Source organism: Lissotriton helveticus, chromosome 12 (assembly GCF_964261635.1).
Source record: "Lissotriton helveticus chromosome 12, aLisHel1.1, whole genome shotgun sequence".
Classification (NCBI taxonomy): Eukaryota; Metazoa; Chordata; class Amphibia; order Caudata; family Salamandridae; genus Lissotriton; species Lissotriton helveticus.
This window is the reverse complement of record NC_136073.1, coordinates 101,518,936-101,538,808: the sequence shown is the minus strand read 5'-3', so window position 1 is coordinate 101,538,808 and position 19,873 is coordinate 101,518,936. Positions and strand designations below refer to the sequence as shown.

Sequence of the window (19,873 nt, the reverse complement as noted above, 5' to 3'; positions counted from 1 at the left end):
CCCGACCCTAGGCCCCTCCTGCTTTAAGTAGCGGACGTGCTACGGACATGCGCGGAAGCGTTTCCTGGCTTCCACTGACGCGTCCGGTGCCCCCGGGGTCCCGCAGTCAGTTAACACAGCGCCGCTCTCCACACGCTGTCACTTCCCTCACCTGGCTCCAGGGAAGGTATCCTCCTGATCGGGCACTCGCTCTTCCGGTCGCTACAGGCTCCACAGTCCCCCAACCTCACCAAGGCGCTTCAAGGGGTCCACAACTGATTCGACACCCTGGTAGGTGCAGCGCTGGGCAGGGGATGTGGGAATGATTTTCAGAAGGAAGGTCCTGTCAGCTTTTACTGGAGAGCCGATTAAGAAGGGTCTTCCTTTTCAAGTAGCTCGTTTTCTTTATCAGCAGTTGTTATCTTGAGAGAGAGGGATCGGTCAAAGGTTGAAGGGGGAACAATCCTCTGAAGAAACTGTCAGCCTCAGAGACAAACTAGCTGCTCTCAGTGTGTCCACCTCCTCTCACCACTGCCTCACTCCTCTACTCTGGGGTCAGCACAAAATGGCTGCTGGTCACTGGCCTTATATAGGGTGGCCTGAGACCTGCAGAAGTCTCTAGTCAATTCCAGAAAGTTCCCTAATGTTATCCTATGGACCTGTCCTCCAGTTGTGTCCGTTATGGCAGTTGGTGGACACCATTTTAGGTCTCTAGAGATCCCTAGATTTTCAAGGGGGTGACTAGGCCTCACAGGTTATGAGGGAAAAATGGCGTCATCGCCAAGGAACACCTAGCCCCCTGACAGCATTGAAAAATCCTGATGGACATATGTAAAAATAAAAAATAGAAACTCTGGGAGGCTAAGGGGGACAAAAATAAATTATAATGGTTAGAGTCTCCCCAGAAGCAGACAGGTCTAACAATTTTTTATTTAGGGTCGAGATGAAGTATGAATTGAATTAATACTGTATATTTGCTGTTTTCATGTTCTATTTTTTTTTTTTCTGTGATTTGTATTGTGTGTGTATATTTATTTGGTTTATGACAACCAAATGAAGTATTGTTACTGCTACTAATTGCAAGTCTTTTTCCTACTGCTGACTGACTCTCATGCGAGGTTGCATAATGGCTGCCATTGGTTCGCATGGCATTAAGCGCTGCTTCTGAGCATGAGGCACCACTAACAAATGGCAAAGTGATAGTAATATGTTCAACTCAGGAGGCCAGTCAGGATAGGTCTCAATAGAAAACACATCCGCACTTATACAAGCCCTCTCTTCTACTTTCTCTCCAGTTTCAGTGTTACAACTTATGGTTATGTTCAAGCCATGGTATTTGCCATTGATGAAATAAACCGGGAGCAGACTATCCTTCCAAACCTCACCCTGGGTATTCAGATCTTTGACACATGTTCTTCAGACAAAAAGGCAATCGAGGGCACCCTGCAGATGTTGACAGGACAAAGGAGACCTTCCCTGAACTACAGATGCAAAAGTCCTTCACCGCTCACAGCCATTATTGGCGAGTCCAGTTCCACCATCTCAATGTCTATCGCCAGACTGTTAGGACTTTACAGATACCCACAGGTAAGACATGTGAGAGTAATGTGGCAGCTTCAAGACACTATCTTTGCTACTTCACAACACTAATTATGTCTATTTACGTGAGACGCCTCAAAAGTCAGGACAGGTAGGAATTGTATTCCTGAGTTACTTTAGAAAGACAAACACAGTTTGCGTGAATAAGATGTAAGAAACTAAGACTGCTGAGAAATACTCAAACCTTTTTTCTGCCATACAATCTTCACTTAAATATAGAAATGTGATCACATTTATAGAGGAGAGACTACATAAGTTAGGTGTACCCCAATTTAAGACTCAGAAGCAACTGAGAAATTTACATTTAGTCTTAATACCAAAGTCAGGTTTATCCCTATATAAGAAAAATATGCAGCTGAGTATTACTTAGGCATACTACACTAATCATCAGTCCTAAATAGAAAACACAAGATCCAGTCATATGAAAGGCTTTATCAACTTCTCACTGCCTCCTACACTGCGTTATAAATTGTCCTAGTTCAATTTCTTTTCATTACCTGCATCTACAAGTTTAAATTCATAAAGGAATTGTAACCTCACTCACATATTAAACCTGTTTAGAAACTGCCTTGTATGCCACTTCTAAGCTGTTGGTTTACTTCTACTTTAACACTGTATCTGTTGAGTTTCAGGACTCATACAATCTATTGTTTTTTATTTGTACATTGTACATATTGTTTTCTAATATGGTCTGTTCTGCGAATAAAAACAATCAATGAAATCAAGATAATAAAATAATTGTTGCTTAATCTCTCATTTTTAGATCAGTTATGATTCAACCAGTCCTTTACTCGGCAACAAGTATGAGTTCCCTTCCTTCTTCCGAACAATCCCAAGTGATGACAGCCTGGCCCAGGGATTGGCAAAGCTGGTGGTGCACTTTGGTTGGACCTGGGTGGGCATTGTTTCAAATGATGATGACTACGGAAGATTAGGTTCTCAGCGGCTCAAGGAGCAGCTACTGGTATATGGAGTTTGCTTCGCCTTTCATGAATCAATACCTATTGAACCTTCAACCATAAAAACCAATCGCATTGTGGAGACTATTGCAAAATCCTCAGCCAATGTTATTCTTGCTTTTTGTTCAGGCTACATTTTGCTCCCAATAATACGAGCATTGTCCCAACAAAACATCAGAAGCAAGGTGTGGATTGCTAGTGAAGGGTGGGCAACTGGCCCCAGGCTAATACGTAGCGAATTTGCCAATGTATTGAGTGACACTGTCGGTTTGACTGTCCAAGAGGAGATAATCCCAGTATTCAAAGATTTCCTCCTAAAAATTCATCCTTCAAACTACCCAAAGGACAGATTTGTTCAACAATTCTGGGAACTGGCAATGGGATGTCTCTGGCTCAGTCCTGGTTCCAATTTGACTCTGACAAATATGCAGTCTGTTGATGACACTGTCATTTGCACTGGTGAAGAGAAACTTGAAAAATTCAAAGCAAAATATGAAAATGAGCCAGATCCACGATTTTTCTATATAATTTACAATGCTGTTTACTCTGTGGCATATGCCCTAAAGAGCATTCTATCTTGTGTGCCGGGCTATGGACCTTTTACCCTTAAATCTTGTGGGAAGCTTTTGGATTTTAAGCCATGGCAGGTATGTTTTTTTGCAAATTGTCTGCAACCAAAAGTCTCAGGCGAGGCATACTTCCCCAACTTGTTCATGTAATAGCAAGAAATATTGAGCATGCCTGGAATTGTTTCAGTGATCCTGTAGAGTGTTAGTGGCAGAACAAAAGCTTGGAAGCACAGATTGTTCAGAGGGAGATACTACAGAGAGTGATAATAGTGATGGGAGCACTGGGAAAATGCATACTGAAGTCTTATATATTGGTTAATGCATGTGCTACAAATTAGCTGTGGGCATAACTGGAGTAATTTTCTCGCGAGAAATGACTTGCAATAATAAGTGTGTAATCCAGCACTTAGCGCTATTGCACCCTCACCATTAAAACAGGCCAGGGGGTGCATTTTGTGCAAATAAAATCTAATACTTAATGCTACAGGACACGAACAGCAGTAGCCAGGACCTCTTTTCTCAGGTTCGTTGTTTCTATGCTCCTCCTGCAGGATTTTTGCCACACATTACTCTTAATTACTCAAGCTGGTCTAATTGCGTACTTTCGCAATACAAGCCTACTGCGCAATTAGTAACATTAGTCCGGTTACTCCGGCATAACTACAATTTCTCCCAGGCCTACTACAGATTCTTTAAGAGAATGATCACCTAGTAAAAAGGAGTTGACTTGGGCAGAATGCTGGTGCCTACATGAAGTTGGATACCAAAGAGATGGCTAGGCTTACTGTCAGGAAATGGGCTATATGGGGTTTACAAATGCACTTGGTCTGAGTTTCATACATGTTATTGGTCTCCAAATAAATGTAGCAATTGTTTTAATAAATCAAATTATGCCACTAGTATAGTTGTGATGAGGTTCATGTGCTGATGTTTCTGGCTGGTCAACAAGAGGTTTGTGTGTATGGCTAACCAAGGTGTTCTGAGGATGGATCATGATTAAGCAAGGTGTACATTAATATCTCCAGCTCTTCCATTACATGAAAGGCTTACGCTTCAAAAACAAGATGGGGAAAGAGATATTCTTTGATGAGTATGGCAACCCTCCTGCAGCCTATGACATCATCAACTGGCAGCGCGGGCCCAATGGTACCATCCACTATGAGAGTGTTGGATCATTTGACACAAGGCAGCAAAAGGGACAAGAGCTCTATATCAACAGCAGTGCGTTATCATGGGCCAGGCAAGGGAAAGAGGTATGTTGCAGTTGTGCTCACAAATACAGACCATATTCTGTCAATATTCTGGAATTTTCTGTAGCTGTCTTGAGCTAGTATGAAACAAGAACCACCCAATTCAATTTAAAGGGGTACCCCAGTCCTCTCTTTGTTTTTGTGATCAGACTAATGACACAATCATCTGCAGTCACCAATTCTAACATCTCGATTTGGGTCTAAGGATCAAATGGCATTTGCCTATATTTCTGGTTATGTTGAGGCTTCACAAATCAAGAACACTACCGGCGATTGAAGTAGTAATGGCCATATAAATCCATCTATTATCTAACACCCACTTGAATTCCGATATGTGTGGTGACTTATGTCATTGTACATATTAGAATTGTGAGTAATGCGGAGAAGGCACATGGGGTAATTGCCAAGTGTCATTAATATTACAGCCTCGCATTTTTACCATGGTCAAATTTGTCTGATAAAATCTGTTGAGGATCAATTGGATACAAATGTGTGAGTATTTATTTTCACAGTACTTTCTAATGCATGGACGTGCATGGACGTCATTTGGAGTTAGTCATAGGTTGCAGCAGTGAATAGGTTGCACCGTGTAGCACACACCTTGATGTGCCTGCCATGCGGTGCAGGTTAACATAATCTCCCATTTTTCTATGGAAGCCTGTGCTACGGCCAAATTGTGATTGTGGGTCGGTCGGTCACAAGACTGTGTCCATCGGAAGCAACTCCGACCAACAGCGTTAATCGAGCCCTAACATGGGCCATGGTTGAGTTAAACTGGACCTTATACCACCTGAGAACTGGGCTAACATTGGAGCATAAGGCTATCGCCCCTCTTTCTGTCTGCAGAAACTATCTCCACCGTTTTGGTTCCAATATATGGAAGTAATGTAAATTAGCGAAAACTTGTCTAATCTGGATTTTTGTAGATTATATTTGTGTTTGTAATACATATTTGCTTTTGCATTTTTACCACAGACTGTTGTAATATTTGGGTTCCATCACTTTGTATCACCCTTGTTCAACCTAATATTATGTATGTAATGAAGTACATGTTATGTGTCTAATCTCATAGATTAAGTTTTAAATGTTGATCTGATAATGTTATGTTATGGCCATTTGTTAAGCACACATCACCCCGAGCGTTTCATGGCACTATCGCGAGGCCACTAAGGTAGTGAAATGGAGAACTGGATTTAGAATAGCCAGGTTTTTATCTTCTTTGTAAACTGTTTATGGTCTGAGATGGCACAAATATGTGTTAGGAGAGGATTCCATTTTTGATAGGCCAGATGAGAGAAAGACCAATCACCATTTCTGGCAGTTCAAACTTTCAGAGGTGCAAGAAGATGTTTTCCTTCAGACCTAAAGTTTTTACTTGGCGAGTACCACTTGAGTTTCTTGGATGAATAGCTTGGCTCCACTCCCTGATAGGAAGCTAGTGCAGTAATCTCAGGGTAGGTACCAATGGGGATTGGAAAGGAAGATTCAGAACTAGTCTGGCAGCACTGTTCTGTAAAACCTGGAGTCTGGTATATAGGTCTTCATTAATGGGGGCCATGAGTGCATTGCCATATCTAGTTGCCTAATTATGAGACCCTGAACCAGCGTTTTCCTGGCTTCCAACGGTATCTATTGGAAGATCTTTCACAATATTCGCATGGTGCCATAGCATTTGACCAGGGTCTGATTTACATGGTCCTTCATGGATGTCTTGTCATCTATTACAATCCTGAGATTTTGCAACATAGATTTTGGTGTGGGGCAGGACCCATGCTGGTGGGCCACCATGCAGTTGACCAGGATAGTTGTGCTTTGCCAAATAGAATTACCTCAGTCTTGCATGCATTGAGTTGTAAATAATGTTTATGTATCCAGTTGGATATATGAGGCATACAGTTGATAAATCTGGTTCTTGTGTCTTCCGGATTAGGTCCCAAGGTGACGATTAGCTGAGTTTCGTCTGCATATGAAGTTGCTTCAATACCATGTGACCTGATTACCCTAGCTGGGGGTGCTACATATATGTTAAATAAGATGGGACTAAAAGCTGATCACTGAGGGACTTCTTTATCAACCTCTGAGCTACTGGATACTATAGATTCAATTTGTGCAGTGCTGGTGCAGACTTTTCAAAAGTTTTTCAGCCAGTTTAGGACTCTACCTCCTACTACACTCTCTTCAAACCTTTGTATTAAAATGGCATGAGAGATGGTATCAAAGGCCACCAATAAGTCCAGCAGGACCAGCATTGCTGACTGTCCTTTGTCTAAGGAAGCAAGATTACCCATATGACATGGCTGGGTGATAACCAGAATCAAAATCACTTAAAGTTGAATTTAAAAAAAAGTATTCATGCTCTTATCACTTTGCCACTTGTCCTTTGGTGTCTCTATCATAGGTCTAATTCAAACCAAGGAAAGGCTCACAATTTGATGTGGCTTATCCCCACATACAGTCATGATGAACCCTTGAATATTCAAGTATGCTATTACTAAAGATAAAACCATTGGGGTTTCTATTGATTTTCACATTCACAATTACTGTAACTATCATTACCTCGACATCTATTGCTATCATTACCACCAATGCTGTTGCACCTAATTACACCATAATTACCACCACCTCTACCCTGGATAACAGCTCACAATATTTTTGCATGTTTTTTCAAATAAAAGGCAGAGCTATTGACTTTCCAATGTGTGTGTAATTTGCTCCTGTTTTCGCCCAGATAAAATGTGGTGGTAATGTAGGCCAATATATTCTAGTTTTTATAACTTTTCACAAAATGATTGTAAATCCTTTTGTATCTGTGAGCCAAAAGCTTAATAATCTCAAAAATTGAGATGAACAATTTATTAATGTTTAAGAATTATTCGAGAAAGTCTAACTTGCAGAGTCTTAGGCAACTACATAGGGCATTTAGCATCTGCTCATGGGTTTGTGTTATATTCTATGTTTATGTTTTGTATGTACTTTTCAATTACATCTCGTCATGCAAGCCTGTTCAGATACATGATTACATGCTCACAGCTGTCATAGTATTTATGATGTCACTGCATCTGTCAGTAATGGAATGTTATCTTTCAATGACTGGATCAACTGACTTCTGGACAGAGAGAGAGAGCTGGCAGATGATGAGCTGTGTGACGGATGTATATCAATAAACTCAACTTTAGATTTATCTATTTTCCTGAGTTTACTACAGTTTGCAACTCACTTCTGATTGCCTTACTTCTAATAAACCACCCCAAGAACTCTTCCTAATTTTGTGAATCTCTGAATTCAGCAAACGCCTCCAAGTTGAATTTTTTAACCATATGAAAACCAGCATTCAGTGCAATTAATATATGATCCACAGGTCATGCATAGGGTGCATTCACAAATTATTATTATGCATTTACATTGTCCCTATATTGTAACTATTACCAAGTTCATGGTACTAAAGATATCAACCTCTGGCGGTTGGACGACTAATTCTGTCATTGTTCCCTTCATCTTCAAGCTCCAGTCCTCCGAATATCCACCGTCTAGGAGTTAGCCTGTCTTCTGCAGTCTTGCTAAGAAGCTTCAATTGAAAGTGCTGTAGTGACTTCTTCTGGCCTACTGGTCATACAGAAGGAACAGCCATTTTTGATATCACAGCTGCTTCCAGGATATGGCTGTGAGATTAAGCATTCATAAAAAAATGGTTATGTCAGGCCTAGGGCAATGAGTGAGCTAGGCTTTCTCAATGAGAGTGTTTGGTTGGTCTAACACAAAGCGTTTTTTTAATTGATTAATTTCATAGTAATGTGTCCTAAATATAGTGCTTATAAGCATTTGATTTTGTGAGCAGTTCTGTAAAGAGATACTAGAAACATTCCAGTAGCTGAGGGGCTGCACTGAATCAACACAGATTATTTTGACATCAGTAAAGCTTGTAAATACTTACAAGAAATGTATGTGCCACTCTCTCAATTATGTTCTTGGAGCTGCAGAGGCAGCGATTCCCTTGCCTCATCAAGCGTTGTCAACAATGCCCCTCTTTGTCAAAATAACTAGGGTTTTACTTTTGTCCAGTGATTAATTTTATCCAGTGGTTGCATGTGTGCCACACTAGCACACATTTTTAGTGTCCAGCAACTATGTTTCCTCATCAGACTTTGGCCTACAGCAAAAGAGAGAAGAAACAAAAAAGGGGGAGAAGGAGGAAGAGAGAGACAAAATAAAATCACAAAGAAATAAAGCAGGGATGAAAAAGAACATAAAACAGTAAGATGAAGGTAAAGGAAGTGTCTGTGATGGATGAAATAGACATGATGTTGAATCAGAACAATGCAACCTTGGAATTCAGCACTCCGACATTTGATTGTGTGCTTCTAAGTCAAACTGTGGGTCCCAACACTAATTATTTAACAAATTAGACACTGCTTGTGTCTCGTATAGCCATTCTACACTGAAAAGTTTCAGATGAGTAGAACTGTATACCAATACAATGTACACAGATGATAGCTCTGAATGTTTCTCTCTCTTTTTTCTCACCCTCAGGCTCCTCGTTCTGCTTGCAGTGAGAGCTGCATTCCTGGTTATTACAAGGTGGGACGGAGAGGGCAGCCAGTCTGCTGCTATGACTGCCTCCCATGCTCAGAAGGAGAGGTGTCAAAAGAAAGAGGTAGGACTGTGTCTATTGTAGCTCTGGCTTAAAGCAGCTTTAAAACTGTTTAGATCTCATTCCATCAATTCTTTGAAAAAGTGCAGTAGTAACCATAGTGAGAGAGTGGGCTGTTCTATAAGTCCCCTTCAGCTATTCGCTTTCATTGCATGGACACCATTAAATGGGCATACGTTACCCAAAATATGAAGCCAAAATGCACAATAAGGTGGCAATTTTATTATGATTCGGTGTATCTGTGTATTAATGGGCACATTAGAAACATATTGAAATAGAAGAAATATGTCAAATTATAGAGAATTATTGGTTGCGTAATGTTAAAAAAATCCCCTGGTCAGAAGACAAACTATTCATTCTATCTATTTATCTATCTATCTATCTATCTACATATATCTATCTACATAAATATATGTATATTCTTTTTTTTAAACATTTGAACTGTGGTTTAGAACATGTTAAAAAATCCCCTGGTCAGAAGCCAAACTATTCATTCTATCTATCTATCTATCTATCTATCTATCTATCTATCTATCTATCTATCTATCTATCTATCTATCTATCTATCTATCTATCTATCTATCTATCTATCTATCTATCTATCTATCTATCTATCTATCTATCTATCTATCTATCTATCTATCTATCTATCTATCTAATCTTAATGTAGATAGGATGTCGATATTCTTGACTTCGATATTTTTACATCGATATTTCTGTAGGTCGATGTTTTTGACTCTCAATATTCGGACATTTATTCTTTTATTATGCCATAGCTCTGTTTATAGGGGAGTTCACAAATGTAATTGTTCTTTCTTTTTTTTCTTTTCTTAAGATAGGTCTTACAAATTGCTCTAGCAAACCTACTTTAAGGTAAGGGTGGGCAGACATTTCCGTTCCGCCCACGGAATGTGCGGAAATTTGCCCTTTCCGCCTTCCACAAACAAGGTGGAAAAACGGGGCAAATTTCTGCACACTAGGGGGCAGAACGGAAGTTGGCCGCCTACCGCCAGCACGCCTCCCGCCCGCCTCCCACCCGCATTATTACATCGTTTAAAAGCCCAAAAATAAAGTTTAAAAACACTTACTTTATCACGGGGGCATCTTCCTGTTCTATCTCGGCTTCTTCCTTAAACTGCACATGCGCGGGAGCCTGCGCATGCGCAATTCTCTGATAAGCCTAGCTGATAGTCCTAGTAATCTTTGTTTTTTTCAGTGAATTTCTATGGTTTTTAAATATTCTACTTTCTAATTTAACACACCTGTCACTTTTGATTATTTTAAGTGACTTTTTAAGATGTTTAAAGTTTTATTTCCAAACTGTAACCACTAACATTTGACACTGAGTGTGTGAGTGAGTGCATGAATGTCTGAGTGGTTGTATGGGTATCTGAGTAGGTATGTAAGTGGGTGCAAGAGAGCATAAGTGGGGATGTAAGTGGTTATGAGTGTCTGAGTGGGCCTGTGAGAGGGTCTGTGAGTCTCTGAGAGGGTCTATGAGTCAATGCATGAGTCTCTGAGTAGATCTGTGAGAGGGTGAGAGAGTATGAGTGAATCTATAAGTGGGTGCATGAGTGTAAGACTGTCTGTGAGTGGGTGTACGCATCTGGGGTCATTTGATAGTGGATGCATGAGTGAATGGGTCTGTGAGTAACTGCGAGAGTATCTGAGTTGTTCAGTGAGTGGGTGCATGAGCCAAGAACCCCTATTGTTGCCACTAGTATGTCTCCAACAGCGGGACTGCTGAGACCTCGCCGGAGACCATGTCCCTTTTCTCAACCACTCTGCAAATGAGGATCCTTGCACACCACTGGTTGGCGATGACCGCCTTTTGGATGCTGAGGGTCATTGGGAGAAAAGAGTCCCTTTTGTTGCCACAAGTAAGTCCCTTAAACCAGGACTGCTCAGACCTTGTTGGAGCCCCAACCCCTTTCTCAATCACTCTGCAAGCATGACCCCGGAGGCACTACTGGTTTGGGGCTGAACTTCCCTTGCCTGCTGAGGGTCATTGGGGCCTAACAACCCCTATTGTTGCCACACATAAGTCCCCCACAGCGGGATTGCAGCGACCTCTTCAATGGCCCACCCCTTTCTTAACAACTGTGCAAAGGGGCCTCCTGGTGCGCTACTGGTTGGAGGATGAAGATCCCTTGGCTGCTGAGCATCACTTGGGACAATAACCCCTAATGTTGCCACAAGTAAGTCCCACACAGCAGGATTGCTGAGACCTCGTCAGAGGCCCCTCCCCCTTTCTCAACTACTCTGCAAAGGGGCTCCTGGCACACTACTCATTGGGGAATGGAGTCCCATTGGCTGTTGAGGGTCTTTGGGGGCCAAGAACTCCTATTATTGCCACAAGTAAGTGGTATTGCTGAGGCCTCGTGAGAGGGCACGCCCCCTTTATCAACCTCTCTGTGAACATGCCTCCTGGACCCCTACTCGTTGGGGGATGAAGTCTAAGGGAGAGCTCTGCTGAACTCTACATTCCAAGCAGAGCGTGGAGTTGCAAAACTCCACACTGTCCATGGCAGAGCGAAGTTTACCACCCAACCCTAGATGTATGCTTTTTTCTGCTAACTTCTGACCTTTATTTTTTCTCTGTCTGCTCATTGCTGACCTTTATTTTTCCTCTTTCTACTAGTTTCTGACCTGTATTTTACCACTTTCTGCTCGTTTCGGATATTTATATTGCCTCTTTCTGTTTATTTCTGACCTTTATCTTGCCTCTTTCTGCTTGTTTCTGACATTTATTTTGCCTATTTTCGCTCATTTATGACCTTTATTTTGCATCTTTCTGCCAGTTTCTCACCTTTAGCATACCTCTTTCTGCTTGAAGCTGACCTTTATTCTGCTCTTTCTGTTCGTTTTTCACCTTTATTTTGCCTCTTTCTGTCGCTTTCTCAAATTAATGTTTTCCTCTGTCTGCTCCTTTCTGACCTTTATTCTGCCTTTCTGCATGTTTCACATCTTTATTTTGCCTCTTTCTCCTTGTTGCTGACCTTTGTTCTGCCTCTTTCTGCTTACCTATTTCTGTTCTTTTCTGATGTTTATTTGTCGGTTTTTGGCTCGTTTCTGACCTTTATTTTGCCTCTTTCTGCTCATTGCTGACCATTATTTTGCATTTTTCTACTCGTTTCTGACCATTATTCTGCCTCTTCCTGCTCATTTCTCATTAAATGCAGCTTCATGTCTATCAGAGAAATACTTTTGTCTGTTTCCCTGCCTGCATGACAGCGGGCAGAAAAACAGATGAAAATACCGCTCTCAGCAAGCAGGAGTGGTTTCACAGCTCTGACTTGCTGAGAGCAGAGTTTGTGTTTGCTCTGACTTGGTTGGAGCTATCAAAGCTACCACCAAGTCAAAGCAAACAGCTATGTCGCAATGGTGGGCACTCCGGGACATAGAGGGAGGAGGCCTAGTGGGTGGTGGTCCCAGGGCCAATATTGGCTCCAGGACTGGTGCTGTCCGGCCTTGCTTCCATTTTTTTAAAATATTTGGCCCCCGGAAGGTGGTGTCCCTGGGGCCTGGGGTCCACAGGGACCCTCATTTGGTATTAATTAGCCCTGGGTAGGTGGTGGTACATGGGTCTCAGGGTGGTCCACTCGGCCACCTATCAATCTTTCTCTTTCTGCTCATTGCTGACCTTTTTCCTGCCTCTTTCTGCTTGTTTCTAACATTTATTTTACCTCTTACCCGTCTTTTCCCCCTGCGACCACAGAGGGAGCCTCAAGGCCCCCACGTGCCTAGTCGGCTCCCTGCCTCCTGCGGTAGCCAGCATTGCTCTCACAGACAGGGTGCTGCTAACCGTGCAGCTTCATGTCTGTCAGAGCAATCCTTTTGTCTGTTTCCCTGTCTGCTTGACAGCGTGTAGCAAAACAGAGGAAAACATTGCTGTCAGCAAACAGGAGTGGTTTCACAGCTCTTACTTACTGAAAGCAGATTTTGTGTTTGCTTTGACTTGGTGGGAGCATTCAAAGCTCCTGCCAAGTCAGCGCAAACAGCTATATCCCAGGGGTATCCCCAGGGCCCGTGGGGGGTGCACGGAGCCCCCATTTGGTGTTATTTAGCTCCAGGAAGTTGGTGGTCCCCGGGGGCTCAGGGTGGTCCGCACGGCCACTAATCAATCTTTCTATAGCCCTGGGGAGGTGCTGGTCACCGGGGCTTATAAATGCCATGCAGGGGGGCCCTGTGCGCCTTTCTCCTTTTCATTAATATAGCCTCAGGAGGTAGTGGTCCCTGGGAATCAATGAGCCTCGGGGAGGGGGGGGCCTTGCATCTCCTCCTTTTTTAAAAAAAATGCCCACAGGACTTGGCCCATCCAGGGGATGTATTTGAAAGAAGCACTGGAGCCCGCAGTTGGTATTTAAAAAAAATAATTTGCAGCTGATTCGAAGCTATGATGTCCCTCTAACCTTTGTTTTTTAGGTGAATTTCTATGGCTTTTTAAATTGCATAGAAAAACCAAAGGGGGTGATGGACGGAGCGTTGACAATACAAACACTCACCCCCAGTCAACTGATCTGGGTTTAATCCATCACCGTTCTTTAGCTCACTCCGCCACCCCAGTTCAGACATGGCCATATGCAAATCAGTCTGACCCTGTGCCTCATGGGAACAGTCCAGCCCAAACTGCCAAGCCATGTCTTCCCTGGACCGGAATCAAGCTTCCCAGGACCGGTTTCTGGCATTACAGCCGTCTTCAGCCGGGCTTGCTTGAATCCAGTGGCAAAGTGAGCAAGGGACTCACGTCTGAGCATACCCTGCCAACTTAGGGTGAACAAAGAAAAACCAAAGGGGGTGATGGACGGAGCGTTGACAATACAAACACTCACCGCCAGTCAACTGATCTGGGTTTAATCCATCACCGTTCTTTAGCTCACTCCGCCACCCCAGTTCAGACATGGCCATATGCTCAGATGTGAGTCTTGCTCTCCACACCACTGGAGTCAAGCTATCCTGGCTGAAGACGGCTGATAGCCAGAAACCGGTCCTAGGATGCTTGATTCCGGTCCAGGATAGACATCGCTTGGCAGTTCAGGCTGGATTGTTCCCATGAGGCACAGGGTCAAGGCTGATTTGCGTATGGCCATGTCTGAACTGCAGTGGTGTGGAGTGCAAAAAAACGATGGATTTAGGCCCAGATCTCTGTACTGGGGTGAATGTATGACATTGTTCTGCATTCTGTCCATCAACTGTTGTTTTGCATTTGTCACCCCGAGTGGGATGGGTATGCTCAGACGTGAGTCCCATGCTCTCCACACCACTGGAGTCAAGCTATCCTGGCTGAAGACGGCTGATAGCCAGAAACCGGTCCTAGGATGCTTGATTCCGGTCCAGGAAAGACATGGCTTGGCAGTTCGGGCTGGACTGTTCCCATGAGCCACAGGGTCAAGGCTGATTTGCATATGGCCATGTCCGAACTGGGGTGGTGTGGAGTGCAAAAAAACGATGGATTTAGGCCCAGATCTCTGTACTGGGGTGAATGTATGACATTGTTCTGCATTCTGTGCATTTTTAAATTGCATGGCCTAACTGAAACCTGTAACATGTGAGTATGAGTGGCTATATATGTCTGTGAGTGGGTTTGTAGGCATGTGACTGGCTGTGTGAGTGGCTGTATGGGTCTGTAATAGGGTATGTGAGTTGTTATGTGGGTGTCTGAGTGGGTGTGTGAGTAGCTGTATGGCTCTGGGAGTGGGTGTGTAAGTGGTTTTGTGGGTGTGTGAATGCATGCGTGACAGGCTGTATGGGTGTGTGAGTGGCTGTGTGGGTCTGTGAGTGGATGTGAGTATGACAGAATTGGTGTGTGAGTGGATAATTAAGTGTCTGTGTAAGTGTGTCAGTAGCTATTGAGTGACTCCATTAGAACTGTACCTCACCTACCCCTTTATCGAACAAGAGTCCAAAGTTTTGCACAAAAACAGTACTTTCTACTGGTTAATTGGTGAGTGCCACCTTGATGGGAAAATGTCCAGTGCACATTCAATACTGCATCTGCATAATGGACCACATGGAAATGTCTCCAGTGACTTTATGTGTGTTTTAGCAATGTGATTGTTCATTGTGTGTCTTAATCCAGAAATCTGTGATAACATAAATCCTCCAATAGAGATGGCAACAAGACTACAACGCAGTAAATCTCCACCAGACAAAGATTCTTCCTATTAACTTTATGAAGTAAGTGATTCTTTGTTTGGTGGCTATGTCCTCATATTCCTCAGCATTAAGAACCATTACGAACTCATCACCAAAAAGTAGGAAACGCACTCAGGGACATTTTGGGTAGCTGTCCATCATCCTGGCAAAAGGCAGGAAAACCTGTGCCCACTACTAAAGTGGACGTGCAGGGCCAAATGGATGGAGCTTTCAACTGATTTGCACATTTACATACTTATTATAATTTTAAAGTAGTATCATAAGCTCTGCTTTCACCTGGACAGGACAAGAAAGAACCCATTCATCACAGTCAGTACAGATTGACCTTCAATAAATCAATGATGCATTCACCTCCACAAAGAACTTCAGGTTGTCTTTAAAAGTGGAATTACCATGGACACACACTTGCTTTTCAGGGTTTTTGTTACAGCAGGAGAGGGGCCCAGTCTCTTACTTCTGGGTGCCCTGGAGCTCACCCAGGCCACACAGTGTACTGTGTTTGGGACCGCAGGCGGATGCTCAATGCACCGTGGTCCTTGTTCGCTCCCTGTCTAAAGAAGGAACCTGCATTGCTCCCACATGTAGGAAGGTGAAAAAAATGCTGGTCCTTGCTTGGGGGAGCAATTTTTTCATCTGTTTTCCAGCCCGCTTGACAGGCTATAATAGTGTCTACATTTCTATATGAATTAACATGAGAAACACACTTTGTTTTACCCCCATTTTTCTTGGCCCACTCTTAAAGGATCACCCCAAACGTTTCCATGCAGAGCTGGAAACAGGTAGACACTGCTTTGGGAAAATTGTGAAGATTTGTTAAACTAGAAGTTATAGGCATGTCAAAAAAACACTTATCTTATGGAAACTAGTAAGGGTGGGTAGAGCTGGCATTGTACTAGTTACTGGAAAACTTCATGATATTCCACAGAGTTCCGTGGCTGGTGGAGTAACTTATTGCCTCCCCCATCCCCCCTCAGGTTTGCTCCTCTGGCTAACCCCCTGGCCTCCCTCCCATCCCCTCACTCACTCCCTCCTGCTAAACCCCCTGCCCCCTCCTGCTAAATCCCCTGCCCCCTCCCTCCCACGTAGTAGGCTAGCAGTGCTAAGCAGAGTCAGAGACTTACCATTCTCCTCCAGATGGTGTCCTAACTCCTGCCTGATCTGCTACTCCTGCTGCTGTGGCTCACTCCACTCGCCTACCTCTGCTCAGCTGCTCCAGGGTTCAATTCCAGGAAGAACTGCAGTGCGCATGGCGTACTACGTGAAGGCATGCCTTACCCCAGGCACGACTTCACGCGGTACGCCATGTGATTACACACTGCAGTTCTTCCTGGAATTGAACACTGGAGCAGCCGAGCAGCGGTAGGTGAGTGGAGCGAGCCACAGCATCAGCAGGAGCAGAGCAGGAGCAGATTAGGCAGGAGTCAGGACACCGTCTGGAAGAGAACAGTAAGTCTCTTACTCAGCTCTGCTGCGATTGAGAAGTTTTGGAAAACTTTGCACTGCAAACGGAAAATCCCCAAAATTCAATGGCAGAGCGGAGTTTTATGGCCAGGCTTTAAAACTAGGTCCTAACTTTATATATACACACATATATATATCACGAAAAGTCCTTCTAAGTGTCGCCACGTTGTCACTGACGCGCTGCGCACATCAAGCAGGACACGGACCCATGTTAAGGTGCTAATTATTTTCGTTTATTCCCCAAGTCAAAGACGCGTTTCGCAGCCTCTCGCCGCTTGTTCACTTGACAAATGTTTGTAGTGCGGGAAACTTTTTTAAAGTGACAGTGCTCATTTTTTTGCAGTGCTTCACGTGATAGTCTCAATGGTAATGGTAAACAGACTTACGTTGTAGTTTCAATATTACTTGGTGCAAACATTATGTACAAGTGTTGTGATTTGATCATATTGAGCTAAAATAGCTCAATATGTATGTAAATTGATCATACACAGCCAACCTGTAAAAATTATATATATATATCCAGGTAAGGAAGGGTTATTGCACTGAAATAGTGTCAAAAATCTCATGTTCAAATTTCAATCGATTTAGCTCTTCCATAGCTTAACACTTGTAAAAACTCATTTCATATATAAATATATAAGGAACATTCATAGTAAAATACTAAAATGCTGAATTTGAAACTTACTAATACAATATATTTACACATGAGTGAGACATAAAATAAAGTGCTTTTAAAGTGCTAGTGATTTTAAAAAAAAGGACATAATGTCATATTTTTGTGCAAACATATATCCAAACGTAGCAGCATAACATTATTATTCTCATGTCATTTTTTGGTATATTGCTGTATCATATACATTATTTGCTTTCATTGTTCTTTCTAGATTTTAGTAGTCTTTCTATACTAGATTTTTCCGTCATCAGTCTAAAATAGTTCATGTGATCTGTCTGTATGTATGCAGTTTTTTCAAGGTGATCCCTAATGAGTCATTGCCATTTACAATTTGTTTATGCCCACAGCAGTAGATTTATATATACACACATATATATATATATCTCCAAGCTCGAACTCCGTTTCCTTTTCGTAAAACAAAGTACAGCACTCCGGGGGTAAGGGCAAGGTTTTCTTTATTCCGCCGTTAGCAGTATAGACAGACGCGTTTCAGACGCAAGTCCTTCGTCAGTGTTTACTCAACATGTCGTGAGGCGGCTACTTTTGAATACGTCATCGTGGCATGCCAACAACAGTGAAGACGGTATTGAGACCGCATTAAGCGCACTAGTGAATGTGGCGGCCATCTTTTAGTGTTCAATATTGAACGTGACTACGATGTAGATCATCGATTCTGGAAAATCTCGCAGCCGCAGGACTCTCCTCCGCGGTTCTGTGGGCTCCTTCCATCACAGGCAACTCTTTGTTATGATATATATTTATATATATATATATATGCAAAAAAGATGGAGAGAACTCCCAAATTTAGGTGGAAGGCAGCTCCTGTATAGAGCACCCTCAACACCAGCGACACTCTAAATTTGCTCACCTCAAAAGTCTACTTTTCTCTCAAAGTTTTTAAGCATAGGATTAGCACAGTGCTTTCCTCGCCGAGATAGAAATGGAAAAAGTCTTTTGCCATTTATACATCAAAGTCTTTAAGCTTAGGATTAGCATAGTGCTATCCACGCCGAGCTGTAAAATTACAAAAGCCATTTACCACTCCAGGCACAATATTACAGCTTTGGATTGGTAAGACACCATTCAAGCCAACCTGAAATGAATAAAAGCAACCAACCCCTGACACGTGATTCACTGTCATTACAGCTCTTCAGAGAGGTTTAGCTTTGTCCAGACACAAGGGAGCACCCAGTATAAGTCAAAACAATACCCTTGCAGGCATAGAGTGACCCATAAATTATGCAAAAAAGGAGGAGAGAACTCTGGGTAGTTCCCAAGTTTAGGTGGAAGGCAGCTCCTGTATAGAGCACCCTCAACACCAGCGACAATCTAAATTTGCTCACCTCAAATGTCTGCTTTTCTATCAAAGTTTTTAAGCATAGGATTAGCACAGTGCTATCCTCGCCGAGATAGAAATGGATAAGTCTTTTGCCATTTATACTGCAAAGTCTTTAAGCATAGGATTAGCACAGTGCTATCCACGCAGAGCTGTAAAATGACAAAAGCCATTTACCACTCCAGGCACAATATTAAAGCTTTGGATTGGTAAAATACCATCCAAGCTAACCTGAAATGAATAAAAGCAACCCCTGACACGTGTTTCTCTGTCATTACAGCTCTTCAGAGAGGTTTATCTTTGTCCAGACACAAGGGAGCCCCCACTATAGGTCAGAACAATACCCTTGCAGGGATAGAGTGACGCATAAATTATGCAAAAAAGAAGGAGAGCACTCTGGGTAGTTCCCAAGTTTAGGTGGAAGGCAGCTCCTGTATAGAGCACCCTCAACACCAGCGACACTCTAAATTTGCTCACCTCAAATGTCTGCTTTTCTATCAAAGTTTTTAAGCATAGGATTAGCACAGTGCTATCCTCACCGAGATAGAAATGGACAAAGTGTTTTGCCATTCATACAGCAAAGTCTTTAAGCATAGGATTAACACTGTGCTATCCACGCCGAGTTGTAAAATGACAAAAGCCATTTACCACTCCAGGCACAATATTACAGTTTTGGAATGGTAAAATACCATCCAAGCCAACATGAAATGAATAAAAGCAACCCCTGACACGTGTTTCGCTGTCATTACAGCTCTTCAGAGAGGTTTAGCTTTGTACAGACACAAGGGAGCACCTGGTATAAGTCAAAACAATACCCTTGCAGGCATAGAGTGACGCATAAATTATGCAAAAAAGAAGGAGAGAACTCTGGGTAGTTCCGAAGTTTAGGTGGAAGGCAGCTCCTGCATAGAGCACCCTCAACACCAGCGACACTCTAAATTTGCTCACCTCAAACGTCTGCTTTTCTATCAAAGTTTTTAAGCATAGGATTAGCACAGTGCTATCCTCGCCAAGATAGAAATGGACAAAGTCTTTTGCCATTGATACAGCAAAGTCTTTAAGCATAGGATTAGCACAGTGTTATCCACGCCGAGCTTAAAAATAACAAAAGCCATTTACCACTCCAGGCACAATATTACAGCTTTGGATTTGTAAAATACCATCCAAGCCAACCTGAAATGAATAAAAGCAACCCCTGACACATGTTTCGCTGTCATTACAGCTCTTCAGAGAGGTTTAGCGT

At 42.7% G+C, this 19,873-nt stretch overlaps 1 protein-coding gene across 1 annotated transcript in view; it reads left to right on the top strand.

The window, feature by feature from the left end:
* Positions 1-1,308: 1,308 nt before the first annotated feature.
* The window catches only part of LOC144799208 (vomeronasal type-2 receptor 26-like), a 49,869-nt gene continuing 31,304 nt past the window's right edge, over positions 1,309-19,873 (top strand). Inside the window, exons 1-4 of the mRNA XM_078670472.1 lie at positions 1,309-1,566; positions 2,342-2,449; positions 4,132-4,359; positions 8,884-9,007. Of these exons, the coding sequence (XP_078526598.1) occupies positions 1,309-1,566; positions 2,342-2,449; positions 4,132-4,359; positions 8,884-9,007 (718 nt within the window). The remainder of the gene's footprint in view (positions 1,567-2,341; positions 2,450-4,131; positions 4,360-8,883; positions 9,008-19,873) is intronic.